This window comes from Bacillus rossius, chromosome 16, assembly GCF_032445375.1.
Source record: "Bacillus rossius redtenbacheri isolate Brsri chromosome 16, Brsri_v3, whole genome shotgun sequence".
Classification (NCBI taxonomy): Eukaryota; Metazoa; Arthropoda; class Insecta; order Phasmatodea; family Bacillidae; genus Bacillus; species Bacillus rossius.
Genome location: NC_086343.1, coordinates 42,411,627 through 42,437,097, shown reverse-complemented (window position 1 = coordinate 42,437,097; position 25,471 = coordinate 42,411,627). Strand labels below are relative to the sequence as shown.

The window sequence follows — 25,471 nt, the reverse complement described above, 5'->3', positions numbered from 1 at the left end:
TTTGTTTGTTCCGGGTCCCGCCTAAGCTTCTCATTATTTTCACTACATAGCTCACTCACCTCACGAACTTCTGGTTCACCTGTCGTATTTGTGACACTGTTTTAAGTTAGTGTTCATTTAAATGCTTATTTAATGAATTAACATTTTCATTAATTTCTGTTAGAACTTCACTTTGTTCTTGAATTTTTTTTTTTAGTTGTGATTTATTTTCCTCTAACTTTGTGTTGATTGAATCAAACTGACTTTCGAATTGCGTGTTCACTGATTAGAAGTGTTTGTTCATTTGGATTGACAATAATTATATGGATGCCTGTAGATCCATGGAATCAAGGTGTTTCCAGTGGCTTGAGTTGGCAAGAACTGCATCTGTGGTGTGCTTGCAAGTTTACTCCAGGTCTGTTGGCCTACACTTCACTCAATAAGCTCTCCAACACTAGTCACAGATACTGTGTCGATATCTTCATTCGATTCCTGTCCATCGGTCTTACTGCATTCAATAACCAACCATCGAAAATTGTATTTACACCCTCTCCCTGTACACATCTAGATAATATTATCAAAATAATGTTGATTCAGACAATACTGTCCGAATTCTCTTCTGAATGGGTCCTACATTGGTGTGCCACAATAATTTTTTTCTCTTAATTTGGCAGGCCTAGCTCTTTTCAATACAAGCACAATCACTACACCGGACCTCTGAGTGAATAGCCCCAATAATTTTCTGAATCAAATTTTAACATTAACTTTCAATATTCCCACTATAATTGTTTCTGTTAATAGGTACTATTCACCTTCATTTTGTGACAATACGCAATGCACATCTTAAGTCCTGGAGCCGTACCAACGGCTTAAGGCTTTGTATGGTAGACATGATACAAGTAACACAAATATATAAAAGACGAAAACAAAACAATTAAAAACAAACACAAAAAATGAAAATAATTATAAGAAAATTATAATTATTATTTATATATCATAAAAAAGAAATACAGCTACAGATAGCAAACGGTATAGCATGAAAACTTTATGAATGATGCAACTAAAAACATAGTCAAAAAATCTAAGATAGTAGAATTTTTTTTACATTTATTTGATTGTCTAATAGAGGAAAATAATTACCATACTTGTTGAAATTTGAAATAAGTTTTGTTTAAAATATCATTAATTTTGCTGAGTGTGCAAAATAAAGGTTGCTGATGACTGTTGAAAGAAGGTACTTTAATACCTGTATTATGAAGTAAATAAAAACAGTTAATTCTATTATTGCAGCAGTTATATATAATAAGGCTTCTAATACATATCTTCTTAAAGATAAAGATCTAAGACGGGAGTGAACATCTACCTTTTGAATAATATTAGTGTTTTGGTCTATAATTCTTATCAGTTTACTTCGCAATGTATCTAATGTATTACTATCTATTTTAGTAATTTTCTTCCAAATAGAAGTGCATATTCAAGTTTGGATCTCACCAAAGCCATATAAAGATTAAGTATTGAATCTAAAATAGATCCATTAAAAGTAATATACTTAATCAGAGTTAACAATCTATTAGCATTAGAACTAAGTGATTCAATATGATTATGAAAGAAAAGTTCTGAATCAAGCAAGATATCCAAGTCTATGACACAATATGATTTTACAATGGCTTGATTATCTAGTTTGTATTCAAATACAACAGAATATTTTTTTGCCAAAGTTATAGTAGTGGTTTTTGAATAGTACAGTAGAATCCCGCTGATGCGACCCCTCACGGTTCCGGAAAAACAGACTTATAAACGGAATGGTCGCAATAGAGAATTTGGACCAATTTTAATCGCCCCCCCCCCCCCCCTCCCGACAAAAAAAAATCCAAATACATAAAAAATTGCCTTTGTTCGCATAGATTTCATATTCAAATAGTCTATGGTGTAAAAAAGACAACTTTTTAAATTCATATTACACCTCGGACTCGCATACCCCGAACAATGGGTTCCGATAAATACTCGCGCTAAGTGAATTCGCGTCACGCGAGTTCAGCTATGCTAGCCGGCTGGTGGTTATTTTCGTCCCAAACGTGGCGAAGGAACTTGTGTGGATCAGGTAGAAAACATTCGGCTATAAAAGAAAGATATAAGAACAATGCTATCCTGAAATGCTGTGACATGTTTTTGGATTAGATAATCACAGCGTCAGACCGACAGGATGCGCTCCCGCCCTTGCCGTCAGCAATGTTTATTTTGACAGCTCAAGCAATTATCTTTTCCACGTCCCTTCGCAGCGTAAAAAAAAAAGAAGAAGAAGAAACACGTTTGAATGCAGACGGAAAAGTAACTATGCAGTAAAATAAATATATTTACAACCCTGCTAAATGTTTCTATTCAATAAAATTCGAGGTATTAGTGATTTTTAAGCAGAAACTGCTGTGTGACTAATAAACAAATTGTATCATAATAACTTAAACTTAAAAGTATTTATATATTAACGGCGAAGGACAGTCGTATAAGCCCATAAAAATATTTATTTTACCGAGTATGGACTATACAACCTGGCTTTTGTCGCACGCGGTGTGGGAGGGGAGGAGGATGCTGACAGTTACTCACGCGGAAGGTTAAAATAAGGGAGGGAATGTGTTGAATGTTAGTTGGAAAAGGGGGGGAGGGTGTTTTTACATGGTTTGTGGCTCTGGGAGGAATGAGCCTTGAAGAATTAGCAGGGGATGGGAGAGGCAAGCGTCACGTCACGTATGACGTCAAGCCACCGCTACCGCCAGCCTGGCCTGACGAGTTTCTTATGCTCTCGCAGAAGTTACCACAGTGGCTTTTCCTGCGGGCGGGTAAGATAACATGACAGCTGAGACGGCTTTTCGTGCGATAGTGGACGCGCCGAGCTCGGCTAGACACTGCCGCGTGGACAGTCTAGAGGGGTGGTATCTATTTTTAGCCGTCTTTTGTATGCCTGCCTGCTTACAGTACAGCTCTCGCCAAGATAAACGTGAACACATAGCGCCCAACAAAGTGTAACAGACTTGTTTTTCAGCCGATTTTACTCAAATTTTCGACTTTCTCTGCTCAAATTTTTCACGGTTTCTCAAAAAACGGTCGTATACACGGAATGGACGCATCAGAGGGGGGTCGCATCGGCAGGATTCTACTGTAGTTAAGATCAACAACATTAAAATTAAACCATTTGAGAACAGAAGAAATGCCTCAAAGTAGGTGACAGTCCTGTAAAGAGGTAATTTTTATAAATATTTTAAGGTCATCGGCAAAAAGAAGGCAGACAGAAAAATTTAATGCTTTAATTATATCATTAATAAAGATGTTGAAGAGAAGTATGGATGGTGTACCATCTTGAGAGACATCAGAATTTGCAACAAGTAATATTTGATATTATTTATTGAAATAAATAAGTTCATATCTTTCAAATAACCACCAAACCATTCTAGATATTTGTTACTAAATCCTATATAAGACAATTTATATATATACACACACACATATATATATATAAATATATATTATATATATATATATATATATATATATATATATATATATATATATATATATATATATATATATATATAATTTATAGTTAACTGTGTCTAAAGCCTTTGCTAAATCAAAACAGCAAGCATCCACTTGACCTCGAGTGATCACTTCAGAGTAAATTGAATTTATAAAGGTAATTAGATTAGTGGTAGTTGTTTTGACAATTCTGAAAATTTTGACAGTAAGACAGTCTATTTTTAGGTTGGTAGAGGGATAGGCCTATATTTCGTGATATTTTGTTTGATGCCTTTCATTTGTATAGGAATAACCTTAGCAGTTTACCATTTATTGCGGTAAATGCCACTGTTAATACTGCTACTGAAAATAAACTGACGTATAGGAACAAGAGCCAGAGAACATCTTTTTATTATAAAGTTGGGAATTCCATTTGGACCAGTTGACATAGAGGATTTCAAAAATTTGATTCCCCAAAGTACCATAGGAATGGAGTAATCATAAGTATCAGGTATTGTAGGGTTGTGGTTGTTAGCAGGAGTTACATACTCACTAGAAAAAAAGTTTGCAAAATATTTGCAATACAAGTTGGGTCAATGGTAACATTATCATTACCTTGAGAGATAGTTTCTGATTATATCCTTCTTTCATGATTTTTAATAGGGATGGGACGAATCCACATTTTGGTCGAATCCGAATCCTTGTTTGAATCCTCAGTGTTTGTCATCGAATCTCGAATCCCAGTCCCACACTAAATTTCACATGTTATTAAAAAAAAATCACATGTGTATTTATAAAATTATAAAATAAGTGCATAGTGTATACACCTGATATAAAATAGACAAATAACCTCAAAAGCCACACACGTAAGTTTGCATCCGTCTAATTCTCTGTTACATTAATCCTTCCTATGTTTTCAATAAAATACGTTTGTATAACAGACACCATTTAAAAAAAATTAAGTTTTTTTTCTGCAATGTTATATTATTGAAGGTTGGAAATGATCAAGTAGTTATGCTAATTGACAAAATGCAGCGTAGTTAATCTTATGTTTGTGCTATTTCCGTTACCTTTATAATATTATTTAGGTATACAATTTTCTAGAGCTGGACGAACCTCAGTTCTCTAGTTTCGAACTGAATCGAACCATAGCAAAAAAATTTCGAACCGAGACGAACCAAACCTCATACAGAAATAATTGTTTGGAATTAAAATGAACCGACCACCAGCATTTTGGTCTTTAACTGAATGGTGAGAAAGAAAAGTTCTCCACCCATATGTAAAATTAAAACATATGGCTTAGCTTTATTAAATTGCAATACATTTTATAAGTTAAGTTTATGCAATAAATAATTAAGGAAAGAAAACAGTTTAGAGAAAATCATTTTGCATTTAATTTCTTTATATATACTTTTAATTCATGAAGAAGTTCCATCTAAATTTCAAAAGACTAGGTATCTTCCTTTTTCAGTGTACACTAACCTTCATTAAAAAAATATATTATTATAAAGATGACGAACATTCAGCATAAGGCCACATAACATTTTTAATAAGTAACACTTTTTAATAGGACATTAAAAAAAAGTCGAATGTGAATTAAGTTACCTATCTACATTACAAAACCCGCTGACTGCAGTTACTGTTTTCTTGGAAGAATGCTGCTCGTCAGAAGAAACTTTAGACATTTTTTGGGGTGGTTCTGGGTCATCTGGGTAGACATTATCTTTTCTCCATTTAGAAAACTTCAACGACGTAAGCCTGCTCATCGCAAATCACCTCAAGAACAATAATTTTGTTAACGTAACGTAAGAAGTGTGGTTATAGAAATTTGCGTCGGAAAAAAGAAAACACGAGAAATAATGATGGCTGCCGCAACTACGCTAGTCAACTTAGTACCGTACTGTAAAATTTACTGGACCAGTACTTTTAATACACAAGATTAAATTAATATTTTCAGTACCTGACTGTTATAACCAAAAAGGCCAAAGAAAATAAATACATCCCAGTAATTTAAAATAGGTACGTAATTTACGTAATCATTTCCTACCGCATTTGTCTTGTGTTAACTTGATCACGTTAGTTTTGCCGAAATACGAGAGTTCTCGTACATGCGCTTTAGTTTAACGTATGGGTTACGCAATCTTTGGTGATTTTACAACACTTCTCGTACACGCACTATAGTTAAAGGTATAATATACAATACCTTTGGCATTTGTACGATAGTTTATATTACGTAGTACGAAAAATGCATACAAAAATCTCTAAAGTAAATAAAAAACAAAGCGCGCCTATATGAAAAAAATTCTATGCGAGTTATGCGACAATTAATAATTTTTTTTGTCTGCACTTGAAACTGTTGAGGCGACGATTATGCGATAAAAGTAGGATTATTACATGTAATGGAATTTTGTTGTGCTGTTTTGTGAATGGTCTCAAATGGGGGTTAGAAAATTAGAAAAACGTAATTTTTTTTAAACGAACGTTCGGTTTTTCGAATATATTTTATGAGGTTTCGAACCGAACCGAACCGAACCGAACGTAAGGGTTCGGTTCGGTTCTAAATTTTCGAACTTCGCCCAGTACTACAATTTTCAATTACTACCTAAAACTCTTAAAAACCCACCTCGAATCCCACCTCGGATCCTACGAATCCTCGAATCCATAGGATTCGGTATATTCGACGAATCCAAGATTCGAAAATCCCATCCCTAATTTTTAATGTAGTGCCAACATTTTTTTTAGGATTTTGTATGATTTTAATGTTTAAATTTTGAAGCTAAAATTTTTTCATCTCATGCAATGCCAATGAGAGTTTTACCTGCTTTAAGATAGTGTGAAAATAGAGAATGGTAATAAGTATTCAGGTTTCTTTTGTATTTTTAAGTTTGTCCGCTGAGTTACAAATCTACGACATACTGCAGTATATTAAAAAATGGAGTCTTTTAGGGAGGGTACTTTGAAACATAAAAAGCAACAGAAATGTTTTTACGTTTTTCAGGCGGTGCAATTATGTAGAATGAACTGCACTTTAAGAAAACTGCAGTTAACTCTAAAATAATGCTGTGAAGAATTTGTAAAATAATAGTAAGTTATTTCATGCTCGTCGCATACCGTATTTGCTCGCGTAAAGGCCTCTCCCGCGTATACGGCCCCCCTCCTTTTTTTGTAAACATTTTTGAGAAAAATTTTAAAAATGTGTTTTTTCTGGGTTTATCTGAGGGCAGGGCAGCTTGGCATGCATCAAACAGCAAGCCATGTATTGTGAGCGGCGGGAGGTGATTTTGTAAGCGGCAGTGATACAGTGACTGGTATTATAGTTTGTCTGCTCTCAGTAGGACCCGTGAGGCATGCCAGACGTAAGCAGTTAGTCCTATCTCAAACGACATAAAGATAAAGAAACCTGGACCGGTGCGCTTGTGTTGATGTGCAGTGTTGACGGAGTAGAAGAGGGGAGGAAGAGGGGAAGTGAAGGAGGAAGGGAAGTGGGTGGAGCAGGTACCTACACTCCTTTGTCTGGTTGGCTGGCTAGCTGGCAGGAGGGAGGTTAAGCCATGCCTCTGCCTCTCCCCCCTGCGGTATAGCTGCCTCTCTCTCCCTCCTGCGGACTCGCTGCCTCCTCCACCCAAGCCTCATTAGAACAAAGACGCACGACTTGCCAGTCGTTCCGCTGTTTCATTTAATCAAAATTTAGTTGGCGTTTAAATAAGTTGTGGCGGTATTTCATTTTGTTTTTATTAAGTGTTAATTTTTCATATCTGGAAAAAAGAAAAATCTATTTTTTCCTCCAAATTCGCGTATAGGCCCCCTCCCCTTTTTTGGAGTCGCAAGTAAATACGGTATTTCAATAAGGTTACAAAAAAAATCACAGTGTCTTGTCCTGTAGAGTATAATAAACTTGACTTTCGAGTCTAAATGAGCTTTAACTTTGCGCTCGAGTTTTCGAGTCACGGCACATTCCTACTGAAAGGAGGCAGGGTTAGAGCGCTCACCTCTCCGTGCTGCTCCACGCGCAGAGCTGCTGCAGCCCGTCCCTGAGGCGCAGCACGGCCTCCGCGCTCTGGTCGGGAGCACGGGCCGCGCCGGTGGTGCGCAGCACGGCCATGCCGTCCCTCAGCAGCACAGACACCACCAGCGCCCACTCCAGGCACCGCGCCTCCGTGAACAGCTGGAGCAGGTACCTGCCGCACGACACCACTGCATTCCCCCGCCACGTTCCAGTGTGTTCACACACTCACCCACATGAACTATATCACTATATTACACCCACAGCTCAAGATATCTTGCAGAGCCCCTTACCCCCCCTCCCTTTTTTTTAGTTTTTCCTGTATCTGCCCACTAGTTTATTCTATTATTGACATGTGTTCGATAAAAACATAGTTTATATATAGATAAGCAAATTGTAAGCAGCATGGCTACTAAAGTTCAGATGGCAACACAATTTGAAAAATTGGAAATTTCCTGACAAGTTGAAAACATGTTGAATTTGGCAGTTTTCAAACAGTGCACGATAAAAATATAAAAACCCAGAATCATATATATTAATAGTTGTTTAAAATTTGTAACCAATATTAGAATAAATTTTCCATTATGTTGCATTAAAAATTACATATTATTCAAATTCAGTATTCATATTTGAGAATATTTTGATATTCATACTTGAATTCTATTATAATTTAATTAAACTCATATTTGCAGAGGTCAAGTATGTAATACTATTGGTTAATTATATTTTTAATCTCATCCTGAACATAAAATTTGTGATTTATATGTTAATTGGTGTTAATAACTTAAAAAAATTACAATTCAAGAAAACTTGTAACTTAAATTGACTATTTTATTTAACATTACAGTGGGTCTCTAGCAATTAGTTATCTAGTATAGCAAGGAGTATTAGGTATTCATGGTAAAAAAAAATTGATAATATTATTTACAATTTAGCATCTTAAATAACTGAAAGGATAAGTGTATAATTACTTAATAATCTGACTGACCCAAGTGTGTCAAAGTATTAGCTATAGCTGTGTGATTTTTAAACCACAACACAAAAATCTAGAAACTTAATTGTTACCACAAAAATAAAAATGGTAGGGTTGTGCGAATGTTCGGTATACCGATACCGAAACCGAAATTTTGCTACTTTCATTTTCGATTTCGGTAAGAATTTCATCTGTCGAAGTTCGTTTTTAGCGAAATATTTCGAGCCAAACGAAAGTTCAATAGCTTACCGAAGTTCGTTTGTTCTAGTTGAAAAAGAAATCGTAATTTAATAAAAATGTACAGTAGAATACCGGTACAATAACGTACCTTATTATAAAGTATATTTCACTTAACGAATTTTTTTTAAGTCCCCGCCAAAAATAGTATCTTCGCCATGCAAAACGGTTTCAGTTTAAAGTATCATATTTTCACTATAACGTATAAATTCTACTAGTAGCGTGGCATTACTACACCAAAATTTACTTAAACTGGTAAATAAATTTCCAGCTAAATGATTAATGTAGTAGAACAAAGATACAAAAATACGACCGCAACGTATTTTCTAACCTCTAAATTCTCAAAACAAAGTTAACAAACAGTTGCGCGCACAACCATAGATTATACCGTACGTAGTATAAGACGTGAGCAACACAACACAATTCGATACATCGAAAGACGGAGGTTTGAGAGAAGTATTAATTATTTAGACAAAAGTGTTACGCTACGCTAAAAATACTGTTTGATGTCTGTGCCGGGATTGTTTATTGTTATTGTTGAGTTTATTTTCAGGTTACGTTATTTAGACACCGCATTGTATTTGTGCTACAATATGAATGATCCTGGAGATAAAAAGAAACGAAAGCAATTCACGCTTAAGGAAAAAGTGGATATACTCAGAACTAGACAAGGGGAAAAAAGCAAGTCGCAGTTGCGAATACATATGGCATTGCGGCTCTCCTGTAGCTATTTTTTTATAAATATTTTTTTCTCTTTGTAAAGATATGTATGCATGTTTCAGTACTAAGTACAAAAACTTGAGGTACCTGTAAGTACTTAGCACTGGGATTTTACTGTAATGTCTTTATATGATTTGCTTGTTATTACTAATAATGTAATAACATATGCAAATCATATAAAGACATTAATTAGAAAAAAGATTTCCATTAAGATTAATTTACGTGGTGATGAAAAAAACTCACGTTAATGAAAATACGGTAAAATCATAATTCGAACAAACATGGCAGATAAAGTAAACAAAATTCAACCGTGATTACAGTAGGCCTAGGTATCAAAACAAAATCATGCAATATTTGAAAAATTACCTGATTCATTTGCTTTCAAACAGTAGTGTAGGTACTATATTCGTAAAACATACATTCCAGAACTGTTAGTACACTATGTAGTATTTACCGTATACACATAAACAAAGAACGTACGTACCTACTTTTATTCGCGCACAGCCAAACAAAAACATTGTCGTCTGCTTTATTTAAAATTTACATACTCTGACTGGCATATAAAATCCTCATAATATACAGCCAATTAGACAAAAAGGTCAACAAGTCACTGCATGTAATGACCACTTGGCAGCAACCATTTGTTATGTTTTGTTTTGACCATGTCCCTTGCCTGGTTTACAGCTTCCTGAGCTAGCCATGTGTGACAGTGGTGCAAGATGGCGGCCGTTCCACAGTATTCACGTATTTTTTCATCAGTACCATGCACGTGATAAATATATTATCATAGACTGCGACATTACGACTGTAAAGGAAATAGTCTGTGCGCTGAAAGATCTGGATTGATTCTTGAAATTTACGAGTGACATGGGGCTGTGTTGTGTGGTCTAGGGCGGATGTTGATTATATTAAATAGTAATATTCATATATACATCAAAAGGTACCAAAATGATTTATGTAATAGAATTTATTACTGAAGAGCAAATTTTGGGGCACTTTTTTTCTTTGTTAATTAAAAAATTTCGCTTAACTTTCATTAAGAATATATTTATCTCATAGAAAAATTCATTTTCGTTTCACTTTCGCGAAACTTGATAAATTTTCTTTCACTTTCATTTCGTGTGGATAAAGTCACTTTCGCACATCCCTAAAAAATGGTGAAGATAATACAGTGTAAAGGACCAAGTACCTACTGCATTAATAAAAATTGTGAATGGAAATTGTTTTAAAAAAGCATGCTATAAGAAGGTTTATTGTAAAAAAACGAAGTTGAAGTGAAGGAAAAGACAGCATCTGAAGGCTACGTTGGCGCGACGAGGAGCGGAGAGCGCGACGGACCTGAGCTTGACCTCTGCGTCGGGGCTGCCGCGGCTGGACAACTCCTGGGACAGCTGGTCCAGCAGGATGCTGCTGGGGACTTGGTTCCAGCACGTGTCTCCACACTCCGAGGCGTACTGGTCCTTGTCTTCCGCGCCCCAGAACGAGCTCTCCTCGCTCACCACGCTGCTCTCGTCTGCAACCACACCCGTCCCACATTGCCAACAAACATGCCTGGAACAACATTACATCAGAGTGATGATTTATTCTACCAAGCAAATTTACAGTAGTCTCCATTTATATTTTAATATGGTTACTGAACAGATTTTCCATTAAAGTGTAACACAGATGCCAGTAAAAGTAAAAAAAAAAAAAAAAAAGGACAAATATTTCCATTACTAGCACATTAAAAAATGTATTCCCTATCTACATGCTCCTGGCCTCACGACCCCACACGGGATGACACGGGATGACACGGGATGACACGGGATGACACGGGATGACACGGGATGACACGCGAGGCGTCTCCCGAGCTCTCCCGTGCAACAACATGCACTCGCACCACAGCACCCGAGCGGAGTGGCAACGTGTGTTCCTGTGTTTCTGAGGTCAGGGAGAAAACCTTTGCCGTGCGAGTCTAATTTGAAATGAAGGGGTCACTGTGGCTGTGTGGCTGAGTCACTCGTCTCTCCACATGATGATCCAGGTTAAATTCCTGGCAGGGTCTATCCCAGATTCTCGCAAGTGAGAACGAGCGCACATTTGCAGGAGCCGGTGAGTTTCGTCAAACCCTCCTGATGACCTTAATGCCTTGAGACGGACCTGGCAGCAGGTGGGGCAGCAGCTTGGCCTCCACGGCGGGGCTCGTGGGGTACTCGCTGGGCGGCAGCAGGCTGCGGGGGTACACCGGCGCCGCCCCCGGGTGGCTGGTGTAGCCGCTGTCCTCCGCCCCGTCCCCGGCCCCCGCGCGCTGCTCCGCCGTGGCCAGGGCGGGCGACGAGCCTGCAGCTGTCGGCAACACCGCGGTCCTCTATACTCCACAGTCTGTCGGGCTGACACCACGCGCCTCGCAACAGCAAGAGGGACATGTGCTGGGGGAGACGGCCATGCTACAGTGTGAAGATCGAGCCTCTGTCGACATTTTCTATAGTATGTACGTGTCATCCTTAGATCGCATTGTGCATATTCTCTCTCTTTACAATGTATGATTTCTGCTACAAATAGTTTCTCCTGTGAAATAATAATTGGCCTTTAACATTGCAGTATTTTTTTTTTCTGTCAAAATGACTACAACTGTAATAATATTGTCAATAGACACCATTTTAAGGTCTTAGAAAAATGAAAAAATATTAAAATTAAAATTAAATTTTAAAACTTATTGTAATTATTAAGATGATATACAAAATGAAACCCCTCCCTTTGTTTCATAGGTTTTCAGACTTCCGTTCTTGTGCCGCTACACCTGTGCAATGTGCATCGGCATAGGGCATAAATGCACGGTGACCCTCTGTTGCAAGCCGTATTTGTATTTTGAATTTCAGTAGTATAAAGTCTTGTTAGTGATCAGCAAGGTGAACGTGGGGTGAACCATGGTTGAGTAAGTAACTATTATTTTAAATCGCTGGGTAAACAGTGGCCTACCTCTTAAATGTAAATTGTTTGTAAGTTATTCTAAATTGAAATTCCTTTTGGTGCACCACCGTATAAATTTTTGATGGGAATGAATCTTTTGTACAACACTGTTAAGGAAGTTAAGCATTTAGTGATTTTGCAATAAAGCCATGTTGTGTTGTTGCGAATCACGTACACTAGGGCCGTAAACATTTGTAAATGGTACCTTCATTCATTTGTTCTGCCTGAGTCAAGTATCTATGTACAGTTAAATTTGGAACTGGATGTTTAAAGACATTTGTATCTATAACTGAACCTTAACTTTTGTGATGGATTCACACATGCTAGTTTGACTTGCAAGCCTGTTCTCTATTGATTTGAAGTTTGTGTCCGCATGGTGGATCGCCTACCATAGGCTGGAAAATTTTTGCGCTTGACTGACAGCAAATCTCTTTCGGTATCGTTGTTGTACAACCCCTAGTATTAATGTCTATTTATGTTTTTAATATTGTAAATTTAGGTAAAGTTTGTTCTTGGAGAGATATATGTAGAACCTTTTATTGTGTTACTTTATTTGTATTTTCTCATGTAATGAGGTTTTAGATGCAAGTGACCACGCGCGACAACTGGAAAGAACTTGTTACTGAGACTACGAGCGTCGCAAGTTCTAGTCATCCAGCAGCAAGAGCCAACTTGTAGGGCTAATTGAGGTTGTAGAGACAAGTGACCACGTGCGACACCTGGGAAGAACTTGTTAATAATATTATGAGGGTCCCAGGTTCTAGTCATTCAGCAGGAAGTGCCGTGTTGCTTGGCGAGTTAAGTGATCACATGCTATACCTGTTGTGCCTTTAATTAGTTAGTTTTGAGGCACTACATATACCTTTGTGTTAATGACAAATAAATGATGTTACAGTAATGTAATCCCACATTCTTCTTATGAAATTATTAGTCAGTTTTAGTACTACTTGATGTTTCCACCCACTTAAGTGTCAATGATCTTAGTTCCCTGCAGTACCACCAGGCTTCGACAACACTTCATTTCCTGTCACACGCATGGTCAGTCTTCCCTCCAGCTAGCTCACTCCAGTTTCCTCTTCTGCGTACTGCCATAGGGCCTGGTTGCACGGCCGTAATGTCTTGCCTTAGTCTACGGTGTGCCGTTTCTTTTGCACATTGCATGCTCGGATTCCTCGCACAGCACTGATAACTACGCCGGGAAGTACCACGGCACCTCGCTCCCATGCCTGGTAACATACCTAACTACCCATCACACTCCCCACATACGGAACTCGGCTGCACCGCGGGACGGCCCACTCCTAGCCCTCTGCGAACTAATTCTTGCAAAATCTGTCTTCCCCTCCCTTCTGGTCCTTATACCACTAGAATGTACGATCAGCCCTCCTGTACTACTTTCGTCTACCGGCGGACAAATACAATTAAGCCTCCTGACGAGCTCTCAATGAGACGTCGGAGCGAGAAATATATCGACCATAATCGTGTCTAGACGCGAGCTCCTTGTTTCGTCCGGTTCTTTTTGTTGTCAGTGTTTTTAAGTGCCGACCTTTGCACAAGAATGTAGTAGCCTACATTTGGGAGTTTCCCAAAAACTTTCTCCGTATTATGTATTTTTTTGCAGTGTTCTTTCATCTCTTTCTTTTCCGTCTCGTGTACGTGCCATGCATCTGGATTATACATTCTCCAGCACTCCAGCTCCTCCTCGTGATGTCCTAAGGAAATTGTTTGTTCCCACATAATTCGTAAGTGGAACGTTATTTTGTCCACCCCCATGTTTGAAGTAAGAACCTTGCATCACTTTTTGTATCGAAAATTTCAATGTTAATTAAATTACACTGCATTATTTTTAGAGATGGACGAGTTGAGGTTTTTTGGCTTTGAGTCGAGTCGAGCCTAGTTTAGCAATTCATATTTCGAGTCGAGTCGAGTTCGAGTCACAAAATTTTTGAAGAGGTCGAGTCAGTTCGAGTTTAATAATTTTATAATTTTTTGCGTCGAATATGATAAATAAAATATTACAACACCCATTGATATAAAAATTGTGTATCCAAGATGCAACTGCATATTTAAATATTTTAAATGATTAATTAGCAAATCATTATGTTATTTAAATATTTTAAATGATTAATTCAAATCATTATGTTATTTAAATACTAAGCTTTATTTAAACATGATTTCACAGTATCTTTAATGTAGCTATCCTAACCATATCAACCATCCACAATGTTTTAAAGTATTTATAATGTAGCTAACCTAACCTAATTTACCATAGTTATCATGAGTTGTCCAAAATAAACATTCACGGATACACTGCAAACGAAAAATATGGCGGCGTACAAATAAATACCGTTGCCTTGTTTATGGTATTTCCTTTTATCAACACCGCCATATTTATTTACAATTAACAAAAAAAAAAAAGAAGATGTACGATTGGAGTTTGGCTCTTTCGTCTGTGGAAAGAAGACTTCCCGAGGTACGTAACTTTTTTTTTCCGATCCACCGGCAGATCCCCACATGAACAAACAGCTCAATGGATATAGGCCTTGTCACATTGTCATATTCTCAATGTAAATACACTTTCCGCGGCAAGATTATTCGCCCGGAACTTGTTACAACTACAAGAATATCAATATGTTTTTAAATAAATATTTCATGCATTTGATTTGGCGATCAGTAACTGATTGCCAAATAAAATGCATGAGCGTTGTTATTATTATATTTTATTCAAACAAAAAGAAAGTATTTTATCCTAAACGTTATTGTAACGCAGCGCTGCGTAGCGGAGCACAGCTAAATTTAGTTCCAAAATGCAAGTCTGGCTGGCCTAACACGCAGCCATTTTCACACATCACGGTTTGGTGTTATTGACTAAATATTACAATATAAGTAATTATTTTATGTTTTTATTTTTAGGTTACGGAAATCTCTTGTTTATACGAGTTATTATAAACGGGGCACGATAAACGTGATGATTATTAATATATGTGCGTTTTGCAACAAATTTTTCTTCAGTGAAAATCCATTGACGTATTTTGTAAACAAATGCGGTAGGTACCGTATTTGAAGTAAACACAGGATGAAAAACAAAATGAAAACAGTGCACGCTGTTTTCCAAGCATTTTTTTTATATAAAATGGTCATGTGACATAATTTTGTCCTATAAACTGTCGCCACTATCGACAAAATCACGTTACGACATCACGTTCATAAATGAAGGTAGGCCTAGGTTTGGTTGCACTTGTACCTATTATAGCGCCGTAGCACGGTAGCGGGCAAGGTTAGGTTTGCACGGGATTTGTTTTGTTTAAAGGTCATTATCATTTCTTGCTGTATTAATGACTTGGCGAAAACGTCAAGACAACCTATGATAAAGTGCTATAATGTCACGATGCTGGTACTTAACTCGAAACGTGTTTCGAGTCTCGAACTTGATAAAATATGTGACTCGGTTTTCGAGTCGAGTCAATCTGACCCAACTCGGCTCGGCTCGACTCGATAAACCAAGACTCGACCCATCTCTAATTATTTTGTGCAGTGGGTCCCAGATTCCTCATGTTTCCACACCCTCTCCGGTCTATTTGCTTCCCCTGATTGACTGCACCTTCCCATCGTCGGGGCTGAGGATGTGTCTCAGTCACACAGTCTCCAGAACATCCACCCAGCTACTGGTTTGAAGGGACACATCTAAATTTCTTTGATAATATTAACTGCAATTAAAAATTCTGATCTTATATCTGTTTCAAAGTCTATGATCTAGTAACCAATTTTTTTTTTACAATAAACAAATGATGTACAAAGTACCTTTTTTGTTTTTCAGTTTGGGTTCGCATTATGTATATTCAGAGTCGCAGTAAATACGTTTTGTGTCTATATAACCTGAACAGCAAGTAATAATTTGTACAACACAATTCATCCTTAACCTTTATTCACAGCCTGTATTGAGGGCACAAGGCCTAAGAAGGAAAGAAGTTCATGGAAGCAAATAGACAGATATCGTGAGGATGATGCATTGATGTTCCTTTGTTTACACTAAAAGAGTTCAGTTAATGTTGTAATAAACTAATAATCAATATCTTGTGTGTCCGCCATCAGCCCACCTGCATTTCCCAAACCTGTTTTGTTTACATACACAACAGAACCGAGATAGTCTTGCAGGCCCATCATGCGAGGTTTTAAGCCTTACAATCACTCCAGGTCCTATGAAAAATGTATACTTTTCTATTGAGACACATTTAAAACATTCGGGATGCTGAGAAGATAACGAACACTTACAACTGAAAGAAAGGGTCACTGCAGAAATTAAAACTGTACTACATAGTAGACACGATTCAGAAGACAAGGCAAAAGATGAAGACGACGATGACGACATCCTGGAAGTCACACTTGTTTCACTCCAGAAGTAAGTACATCCAGTCATGTGAAACAAAAAGAACAAACACTCCACGAGCGACAAGCTGTAAGACGGAGGGGAAAAGGTTTCCACTCTTTCAGTTGGTAGACGTCATATGCTTAACTGTGGATACTGCAAGAACTCTGTAAGACTACATTAAATCTTCCATCCTTGAATTTTTTTTCATAGCATGATATGTGGATTTTTAAATATAAGTATATGCACCAAACTGCCTACAGCCCATACTTTTGGAAGAACATGCCTCTTACTAATGGGAATGAGGCTAGCATAGATCAAGAACTAAGGAATGGGAAAAGAAGGCAGTACAGTGATAAAATACCTATACATTATTGTGCCTTCCAGACAGTAATGTTAAATAGTTCCACAACATGCTTGTCTCACTAGATCCCTTTTGGCAGCTAATGAGTTCTATAGTGTTCTGCACACTGTTACTGGACTAAGATCTTTCAGACAAGAGCCACTGGGGGCAGTGAATATTACGGTATCATGCTCTAGTTGAAGAAGTATCCACGTGGTTCAAAGTCCGGAATAATCTAGCAAGTTTTGCCGGCTTTAGTTTCTATGCATTATTACGCAATGTAAGACATCTAAGTTCACCTTAAATCTCTTGAAGTCAATTTAACAAAATATAATATGACTATGAAAAAGTCAGGAGTGGTTCGCTTTTAATACAAGATGAAAACACCTGAAAGAAGACGCATGCACAGAATTCAGAGCTGAAAATGTTAACCATTAACTTACAGAGCCCAATAACAATTAGTAAAACGTAACTAGAAAGAAAAAAAAACAGAGGCAGAAAAAATGATTTGAAAGTTGTTTCTTACTGTGCCACTTGTATTATTGACATCAGTTGTATTAGCATGAGCAAAAGGTACAAAGACAACTACCACGCAGTAACACAGGAGACAGTCGCGGAACTGACCGGAGGCGGAGGAGCGGCGCAGGTAGTAGCTGACGGGGTGGAGAAGCGTGGGGCACGGCCAGCTGAAGTCCTGGTGCAGCCGGCGCAGGGCTCCCACGAAGTCGTCGACGCGAGCGGCGCGGTCCCGCTCACGGCCCAGCCACGACACCAGGTGGAAGTCCAGCTGCGCGGCGAAGTGGCCCAGGTCGGTGAGGCGGTGTGCCGTGAGCAGGCGCCGTGCGTGTCGCTGCAGGATCACGTCGATGAAGAACTCCTCCGCGGAGCCCGACGCCTCCCTGCACGGTCCACGCTCCGCTCACCACCAACACCAACACTCTGTACGCCGTGTGCTTCTATACGTTTAACGTACAAAGAAGAAGAGCTAACTTCAAAGAAAAAGACTAAGATGTAAAGGAAGAAAGAGAATGCTATTTCTGGCACGCGACTTGTTGGTCTACAAACTTGGTAACCTGGGATCTCACCAAGATTTTCTATAAATAGTACGAATGCAACCTTGCAAGGTATTACGTTACAAGTATTTCAAAAAAGTTGTAATATGTACTAAAATAAAGTACAAATAAATGTGACTAAACACAAGGATTAACCAACAATAAAATGCTACAGTCATATCCTGAGAAACACACAGCCGTGTTCTTTCTTTTCCCTCCTCGCTGCCCGCACCTCTTCCAATCACGAAGCTGCTTCTACTTTGTTACTGCCTCCTCTACTGGTGAGCTAACATGAAAAATACTTAACTTAAAACTATGCGAGAGAAGTGTTAGCTATCTGCAAAGCTGAGTCTGAAGACCATCTTGTGCAAAGAGAATGGAAAACGGCTAAATGCTTGCAGTTGAGAGCAAACCATTCACGACACTGAGGGTCCGTACCATCCTCGCAGTACTGAGTTTCACAGAGCCCTCACAAGTGCTCGGTGCTGCCCTTGAGGGGTTGGCCGGCCAAGCAGAGGCACGCTAAGAGTCACACTGGCTCCTGCTTATCTTCTAAGTGCTAGCCAATGAGCTGATGTGCAGTCTACGAGCCAGTAACATGCCTATAAGAGACTTTGGGCTGTAACCCTAAATTTTTATGATAATATATTAAAAATACAGGCTCTTTGCACATCCTGTGGCCTGTCAGGCCACTTTTATTCGGTAAAAAGAATTTGTTTTTTAATTTTAATTTTATTTATTTATTTATTTAAAATTGTAACAGTGGTAACTTTTTTGTTTTCCTTTAGCTTGGTAATTTTCTTTCCCTTTTTGCATTCCGATTTTACTGTTTATTTAACTTTATTGGTTGTATTTAATATTTATTTTTCTGTATTAATTTATACTTTAAATTTTGACAATTTGTAACCTACATCAGTTGGATGGTAACACTTTCAGAAACGAAAGTCATCTATAGACAACAAACTATTTATGAAATTGAGACATTTATAATTAAGGTATAAAAAGTTTTCCTGGAGTAGTTTGTAAACCTGCGAGACAGTCAACGAAAGGACTTTTGTGTAAAGATATTTTATTTCAATTCAAGCAGAACTGAGGGATGTCCTACATAGAGATAGCTGGGCTTATCCATTTTAATGAAAAGAACGGTAGAGCATGCAATGTGCTGCGTTCCCTCTGCCTTACCCCCAATGACAGTGAAGTACTTTCACGACTCTTATGTGGGCAGTCGACCAGACCTTCAAGAGGATTTCAGCCCGGTTCATGTGGCTGGGGTTGAAGGAAGGCGTGTACCTTGTGCGATGAATTCCAAGCGTCGAAACCACCAGAGACCACTACAGTAGGACTATATGACACCAATCTGCCTGTATCTACATGGCATGCGGTGCATATAGATATTTTTGGACTACTGATGAAGTCCTGTAAGGGCGACAACTTAATCCTGGTCATACTAGATATTTTCACTGAATTTGTTATTGATATTCCATTAAAGATGAAAGCGCAGTGATTCTGAAAGCCTTACATGATCATGTGTGGAAACTTTTTTGAGCATTAGCAATCATTGTTTGGACAGCAGAAAATGTTTCCAATCAGAAATACATAGGAACATGTGTTTTGAGTGGGCGATCAAGCCAGTGTACAGTATTGTCTTCTTTCCCCGGGAAATCAGTCATAAAGGGTCGTACTCAAAGGTGTGTTTGCTTTTTTAGACAGGATGAAGCTGCTTGGAACAAACGACTGAACTTGGCTGTCGACTCTGGTGCAGGGTTACCTTCCTCCCTTCCTTGGAAGAGAACTAAGACCTGCCCTCAAAACCACATGCCTGCTGCCAAGTGCTGTACAGCTGGATGCAGCTTCCCCACATGGGCACTAACCTCGAACATGCTTGTACAGCAGTATGAGCCATGACCTCATGGTGTGTCAGTACTTCACCTTGCCTTCTCCAAGAAATCTAGTAAATGTAAAGCTTATACCTCCTTTCAAGGGGCTGTATAAAATAGTTTTCGTGACACAACGTTTGGCAAATTAAAATTCTAAATAAAAAATTTAGAAAGAGCAATGCAGTGAACTTGAAGTACATAATTGCAGTATGTAGCCAATGTATATGTTTAGTGATCTCCCCAGAAAAATCTTCCCTGTAGTTTTGCTATCTGATGGTTTGTTTGCACTGCATGCACCGTCGAGGCAGCGCGCACGTCACCCCAGACCCCCAGCCCGGGGAGCCGCGCTGCCAGACTGCGACGACTGAGGACTGTGAATACCTGAGGGCCGCGGGACGTGGTTGGCAGCCAGCCTTGCTGCTGTGTGACTGGCTGCTGCCTGTCAGGCGCCGCCCTGTTCTCCACGAGCGGAGTGCCACCACCGGACCTTAACGTTCCGTCTGCATCGACTATCTTAGAAGAGGCCCTGATGAGTCGTCATACTCAGGCTGTGATTTAACTTATTAGGACACTGTGTTTTTCACCCACTTATCATCAGGGTGTACTATTTAAAAAGGAGTGGGGTATGAACCAACCTACCTGATTTCAGCTTTGACAGTGGCACTCTGCGATCAACGCACCCCCGGGTGCGTGTAGTTTCCCTACTCCGTGTAATCCTATCCTTCATTCGGTGGCCTGCCTCCTAGGTACCACCCCTCCCTCCTGACTCTCTGCACATGATTCAACTCCAGCAGATATTTAAGCCAACGAGGCCTTGTGCTCATTCGTGTTCTGTGGGCAGCATTTTGTTAGGTTATCGTCATTAGTCTCTGGGGAATCAAACTAGTCATGTGACAAGCTCAAAAGAACATTCCTTGATTTTGTGGTGGCTGATGTGGGCAGCACCGAGGTAGTAAAGATGTAACTTTGCAGAATTATTCTCAATTAAATTTTGACTCCCACTTAGGAATTGTGGTTTCTGTTTAGTAGGCAACGTCGTGCAGTTCAACAGGTTCTTGATATTCCGAACACATCCCCGGGTAACAATGTGGTCTGCGTTCCCCATGTCGTATATCTCGTGCTGCATGGTTACACCAGGAAACATTCCTTGCCACCAAAACACACTTGTTAGCCAGTTATCATAATACCGAGCTTTGTGAGTTGGTATTTATATAGTTGCAGCTAGTGTCTATGATTAAAGTTGTTACATCCAGGTTACAATGTGAAGGTACAAAAAGGACTAAGTCACGCATCTTCTTTGTAAGTCTTAATTCATTTATTATTTTTCATTATGTGCAGACACATAGCTGACTTTTGATTCTAATAAATTTGTAAAGAAACTATTGTTGTGACCTATTATGTAACTGTAATTAGTATTTTATAATACGCCGAACTTCAAGTGCATAACTCTTCAGCCTCTAACTGTATGTACCTAAGTTGGCATTCCAAAGCCTGAACTCGTGTTCGTCTGTTTGTAATGCTATTCTGCCATTGCCATCAGTGTGTAATGTTATTGTTGTAATTGAAATCATCATAAAAATATAGATCTGGACAAAAACTGTTACTGTGTCTATAATCATCACCCATTTTGGACAGAGGCCGTCCACTCCGGTGCAAGAACTGACCGGGCGTCGGCGCGGCCGGTGGGCACGGACTTCTTGCGGCGCAGCGGCACGGACTTGCTGCTGTCGCCGGCGCCGCTGCTGGAGCGCAGCACCTCGCGGTGATGCGTGGGGCCTGCCACCTCCATCTTGGGCGTGGTGGTGGTGCTGAAGCTGCGGCCCCGTGCCAGCTGCAACACGACACTCGCTCTGTCGCCGCGCCAGGCCCGCAGCATCGCAGGCACCGGGCAGCAGCACGGACACGTACCTGCATCGTGCCCAGCACCAGGGACAGGTCCTCCTCGTTGGGGCTGACCGGCGGCGTCTGGGGGTTCACGCCGTACTTGGACGGCAAAATGAACGAGGCACGAGGGGACTCCACGTCGTTGGGATCTGCAACACGACCAGACCAGCTGCACGTCATATTTGCACTTGTTCAGGAATCACTTACTTCATGTACAGTTAGGTCTTAGATCTGAAACATTCAAGATTACAGTCATGTCACATTAGCGATTTTGCTGGATTATCGAATTTCTATATAGTTTTAATGGGAATACCAAAGAAAAATTAATATATGGTAAAATGGTATTTAAAATAAGTTTTCATAAGCTGTTACATTAAAAAAAAAAATAGAGTTGAGTACTGGTCTTATTCAAAAAAATTGTAATGGAAATGTACTGGTGAAATGTGAAATCTGAAAGGTAACCTCCTAAAAAAGAGGCAAAACAGTATGGAAATGAACACCCAACAGTAACATTAAAGTTATCTTTAAAAGATTTGTGCAATGGGAGTGCATGACTTGATGTAAGTTTTTGGACATACGCCATTGCTAAGAACTTTTTCTGTTGAAGAAAAACTAATAAATAAAATAAATAAATAAAAATAAAAATAAAAATACTCAAAAAAAGATACAAAAAACACACAAAATTAAGCAAACAATTGCTGTTGTCAACAAGGATATGAACACCACAAAATATTCCGAAACAGGAATATGGTCAGCAAACAAAGAAAAAACAAAGAAAAATGTACTAAGAGAACGAAAAAATCCCCACAAATGATGACAACACAAAAATATTGAAACCCAAAATAATTCAGCACAACAGTTGAAGCGAGACAAAAAAACATGACAAAACAAAAAAAAAAAAAAAAACAAATACAATAGTTTTACCTAAACAGAAACAAGCGACGTTTCGGGAACTGCTATCTGCTCCCGTCCTCAGGCAGAGACGCACATGGTACGGAGTCGCACCTGTGTTTCCGTACCATGTGCGTCTCTGCCTGAGGACGGGAGCAGATAGCAGTTCCCGAAACGTCGCTTGTTTCTGTTTAGGTAAAACTATTGTATTTGTTTGTTTTTTTTGTTTTGTCATGTTTTTTTGTCTCGCTTCAACTGTTGTGCTGAATTATTTTGGGTTTCAATATTTTTGTGTTGTCATCATTTGTGGGGATTTTTTCGTTCTCTTAGTACATTTTTCTTTGTTTTTTCTTTGTTTGCTGACCATATTCCTGTTTCGGAATATTTTGTGGTGTTCATATCCTTGTTGACAACAGCAATTGTTTGCTTAATTTTGTGTGTTTTTTGTATCTTTTTTTGAGTATTTTTATTTTTATTTATTTATTTTATTTATTAGTTTTTCTTCAACAGAAAAAGTTCTTAGCAATGGCGTATGTCCAAAAACTTACATCAAGTCAGTAACATTAAACTCTGAGTGAACTACAGAAGCCCACAGCACAGTACTGCAGCCTGGCAGCCAAGGTAACAGCCGGAGTTCCTCTCAAAAAACCTGAATGGAAGTGGCACAATTGCAGATTGCTGCTGGTTAAAGAATTTTCCAAAACATATAATTCCTAATTAAAGGCCTTTCACATTAATATGCATTATGTATTGGAGGCACATTCAGAATATACTCAGCTCGCAAGGTTGTTTCTATTGGGTGCCGTCACTAGTGCCTAGTGAGACTCCCCCTCAAGATGTGCCATGGTAGAAGTGGGGATGAGAATCAAAAATTACCTCCTGATTAAGAAACACTCCTTCATCGAGAAGACCAGGTCCGCTCATTGCGTCGGACACGCGTACTTGGTGATTTATCCAGTGGGGTGTTGGAGGCATCCCACACGCCAGCCTGACACCTGATAGCCGCGTGGTTGGGAGCCAACACCAGTTCACGATGTAACAAGCTTAGTTCCATACTGCTGGTTACATGCCCTTGCTAAAATTAAAACTTATATTAGCTTAAAAAATATACTTACATTACAGATAAAACTCCCTGCAGCAAGAATCGGTATACCGGTAATTGGTCACCCTTATGGCCAAACAGAAATGACTCCATTAGTTTCAAAGTCTAGTAAAGTCAGGGGTAATTATTTATTCAAGCATTCTTCTGCCTGAGACATGTACCAAAGATAGTAAGAATATGTTTTAACTGATAAAAATTAAATAAACAGAATTACGGACCAAAGATGCTAAGCCAAGATCCTCGGGTGTGGTAAGTGTATCGTGTCTCCGGGGATTTCAGCGTCAAACTGGGGTGGAAAGAGCACTTTGTGGCGACTGGTCAGTGCCTCCACGCCCACGCTGATGGCATTTTATCATACTGCAATTATATTCCAATCGTGCCACATACATTACTAGAGTAAAACATCATTACGTTAACAATAATATCCGTGTTATTTTAAGTCACAAACATGTTACAATATAAAATAGTGATTAAGATATTAGTGGTGAACAATGCAACGGACTTGAAGAAGTCACGATGCCCCTCATCACGTCTCATCCCTTCTTGCTCCCCACCCCTCCTTCCCCCGCCTTGCTCTGCTTCCACTCCCTATCCCTCCCTCCCCCGCTCCTGGTTTCATGTGCGCACCCTCAGGGTGTTTAAGGAATTGTTTCCAGGGAGCTTCACCACTCATACAACATAGTTCGTGTCCCAGCGAGCTCTTCCGAGGTGAGTCATGGCATCTGTCGACTGGTGTAAGGAGACACCACCCTTCAAGTAGCTTTTCGTACTTTAATGTTTTTGTCAAAATTATGCGTTTTGGCCATTGCCGTCTCAGTTCTTGCTTGGATTAAATTGTGTTGGTTGCCTTTGGGCATGTTATATATTATTTTCGTTGCTATTTCTATTACGACATAATAACTCCCAATGTGCCTCTTGGTTCCACGTTATTCGGTCAAGCTTCTGGGTTTTGTGTCCTTAGGGGTCTTTCAGGCTCGTTGACATTTCTGAGATGACACTTACATCTTTTGATTATGTCACTGTAGTAGACAAGAGTATTTCTGGTATAGTGTGAATTCCCCTGAACGCTGGTGCCATTACATTTATTTATTTTTCTTTAAAATGCCCTGAATCTTTTAATATAATTTACTGTATACCTTTGTACATGTCTTTCAGCTATGACTGTCAGATTATACTCAAATTTAACAGACATTATTTCTAATGGGATATTTAATATCATATATCTCGCTTGTAAATGATCCCCTTGTTATCTTGCCTGTCTTTGTAACATAACAAGTAATCTTTATCAGTTACAAGTTGTAGATTTCCAATAATGTAAATTATGTTTGATTGCTATAGATCTTATACCCCTGTGAGCTTTTGCCTTGCTGCCCTTAAGGCGGTTTATTTATTCCTAGCTAATTGTCAATGGCATTTTGTGCCATGATGATTGTGATATATTCTTGTCATGAACTCAGTGTGGCTTACCCGCTGACTGGCTATCTCTGAATCTTTTTTCACCAATTAATTTTCTTGTTGCCTCCTGGTACATAACTGGGGTTATTGTTTATTTTTTAATGTTTACCCATTGAGCAGTTCAATGGGTACTGAG

General features: G+C 38.9%; 1 protein-coding gene across 1 annotated transcript in view; it reads right to left on the bottom strand.

Annotated features, from left to right (window-relative positions):
* LOC134540113 (guanine nucleotide exchange factor subunit Rich) overlaps positions 1–25,471 on the bottom strand; it is a 98,771-nt gene that overhangs the window by 6,000 nt on the left and 67,300 nt on the right. The window contains exons 17-22 of the mRNA XM_063382614.1: positions 21,912–22,036; positions 21,668–21,834; positions 17,699–17,973; positions 11,559–11,744; positions 10,758–10,932; positions 7,476–7,664 (exon numbers count right to left, since the gene is read on the bottom strand). Of these exons, the coding sequence (XP_063238684.1) occupies positions 7,476–7,664; positions 10,758–10,932; positions 11,559–11,744; positions 17,699–17,973; positions 21,668–21,834; positions 21,912–22,036 (1,117 nt within the window). The remainder of the gene's footprint in view (positions 1–7,475; positions 7,665–10,757; positions 10,933–11,558; positions 11,745–17,698; positions 17,974–21,667; positions 21,835–21,911; positions 22,037–25,471) is intronic.